The 1,817-nt window shown below is 40.9% G+C and overlaps 1 protein-coding gene across 1 annotated transcript in view; it reads left to right on the top strand.

The window, feature by feature from the left end:
• Window positions 1-1,817, top strand: part of ZMAT3 (zinc finger matrin-type 3) — a 23,993-nt gene that overhangs the window by 5,283 nt on the left and 16,893 nt on the right. The window contains exon 3 of the mRNA XM_018554899.1: window positions 558-724. Coding sequence (XP_018410401.1) covers window positions 558-724 — 167 coding nt within the window. The remainder of the gene's footprint in view (window positions 1-557; window positions 725-1,817) is intronic.

Below are 1,817 nucleotides of genomic sequence, written 5' to 3'. Positions count from 1 at the left end.
TCTATGTATAGATATATAAAAATGTGTGTATATATAAATATAATTTTCTTGCAAAAAAATGTATGCTGAATTAGAGACCCACAAGAGGGCGCCCATGTGTTCTTTTGATGAAAAAATCTTTCTACTAATGATACTTTTAATTCTGAAGGCTACCATTGCTTAAATCGTCTTGACATGCTAGGTTCCTAGCTTGCTTCAATACTGTGAGTGACTGGTCTGGAACTAGTGTGCAGCAGGCAAAATCAGAACTCCTCTGCATGGCTTGTTCTAGATATCAATGTATCACCATTCGATCCAGACAACTGACACATTTAGAAGGGGAGGTCAGCAATGACAGGTTACATGTTCCCTTAAGACAGATTACCTTTAGTTAAGTTTAATGAGAACAATAGTTCTTTATTAAGAATACGGAAGTCACAGTTATGGCCCAATTTTTTTAGGCGTCTTTTTGTAACAATTTCAGTCAGATTTTCTGGAGTACCTTTTTATTTCATTCTTACTGATTCTTTTGATAAGAGTATCCATTCTAAAAAAATCCTACCTGTCTTGATTTTTAGGTTACGGCAGCAAACTGTGTGGGTCGTGTGATCCTTGCCACTGAGAATGACTACTGCAAACTGTGTGATGCTTCATTCAGCTCTCCTGTGGTGGCTCAAGCACATTACCAGGGAAAGAATCATGCCAAGAGGCTACGACTGGCCGAGACCCCAGCCAACTCTTTCATGTAGGTGTCCATTTTATGCATGGCGATTCTTTTTAATGTGGTCTCCATGCTTAAAAGAAGACTATGTTCCCTTTTATATCATAGCTGAGCAGGTTAGGGAAAAATTTGGATCCTGTGCAACGGGAGAGTATCCAATATTTCTTTATTTATTCGGTACTATCATTCAACTTGATATATTTAATGCGAACAGAAACAAACTGGGTGATATATTGGCTGTGCTCCCACTTGGCTAGTTCATAACCTTTCTCCTAATGCAGCTTTCTACACTAGCTGTGACAATGCTATTACAAGGGGGCAGGATTACATGGTAAGGGAGTGGGATTTGGCATGAACTGGAATTGATGAAATGTCAGACCACATTTAATCTGTGTTGAGCATTTACCATATAGTGGTCCTGTGACCAGAGCAGCAGAAAAAGAGCAGGCAGCACTAGGATACAGTGTTTCACAATTTGTGTAGGCTATTTTTCTTTGCCCAGCCTTGCTACCTTAATTTACTATGGGGTAAATTCAACTTCAGTTGGTCTAGGGTTGTTGGGAGTTACAGGGAGGGGTTATCATAATTTCTGAACACTTTGGGACTGAGTTATAAATCTTCCACCCAGTGTATAGCTGGGCAAATGCCCTTGACACAGCAAGGCGCTACTGCCACTAGGTGGTGCTGAAAAACATTGAAATTTCCTATGCTCCTCAGCTTAATCTAGTGGCACCATATGCCAGGCCGTACACTGAGTGGAAGACTTATAAATCAGTCTATTGGTGGATGATGCAGTCCGATGAAAGCTCATCATGTAAAGCATAATGACAAAATAGGTTGACCTAGAACAAATCTATATTAGCTGTGACAGCTGGCGCTTCTAACAGGTAGTGGAGGTTAACACTGCCTGACTCCCGCAACAATGCTGGTTTTAGGGCAGGCACATCACTTTGCACGCGGCTGTAAAGAATTGACCTGCCCTGGAATTTGTATTGATGTATTGATTCTAGGATTCGGCCACTGGTAATCTCCAAGGCTGATTTAGAGCCTTTTCTGTGACGGGTCCCCCCACCCTTCCCCACACACACTTACTTTATTATAACCATGTTTAAAATAA

This window comes from Nanorana parkeri, unplaced genomic scaffold (genome assembly GCF_000935625.1).
Source record: "Nanorana parkeri isolate BGI_ZX_2015 unplaced genomic scaffold, ASM93562v1 scaffold177, whole genome shotgun sequence".
In the NCBI taxonomy this organism is placed as follows: domain Eukaryota; kingdom Metazoa; phylum Chordata; class Amphibia; order Anura; family Dicroglossidae; genus Nanorana; species Nanorana parkeri.
The sequence above is the reverse complement of the archived record's forward strand: the minus strand, read 5'-3'. Positions and strand labels throughout refer to the sequence as shown.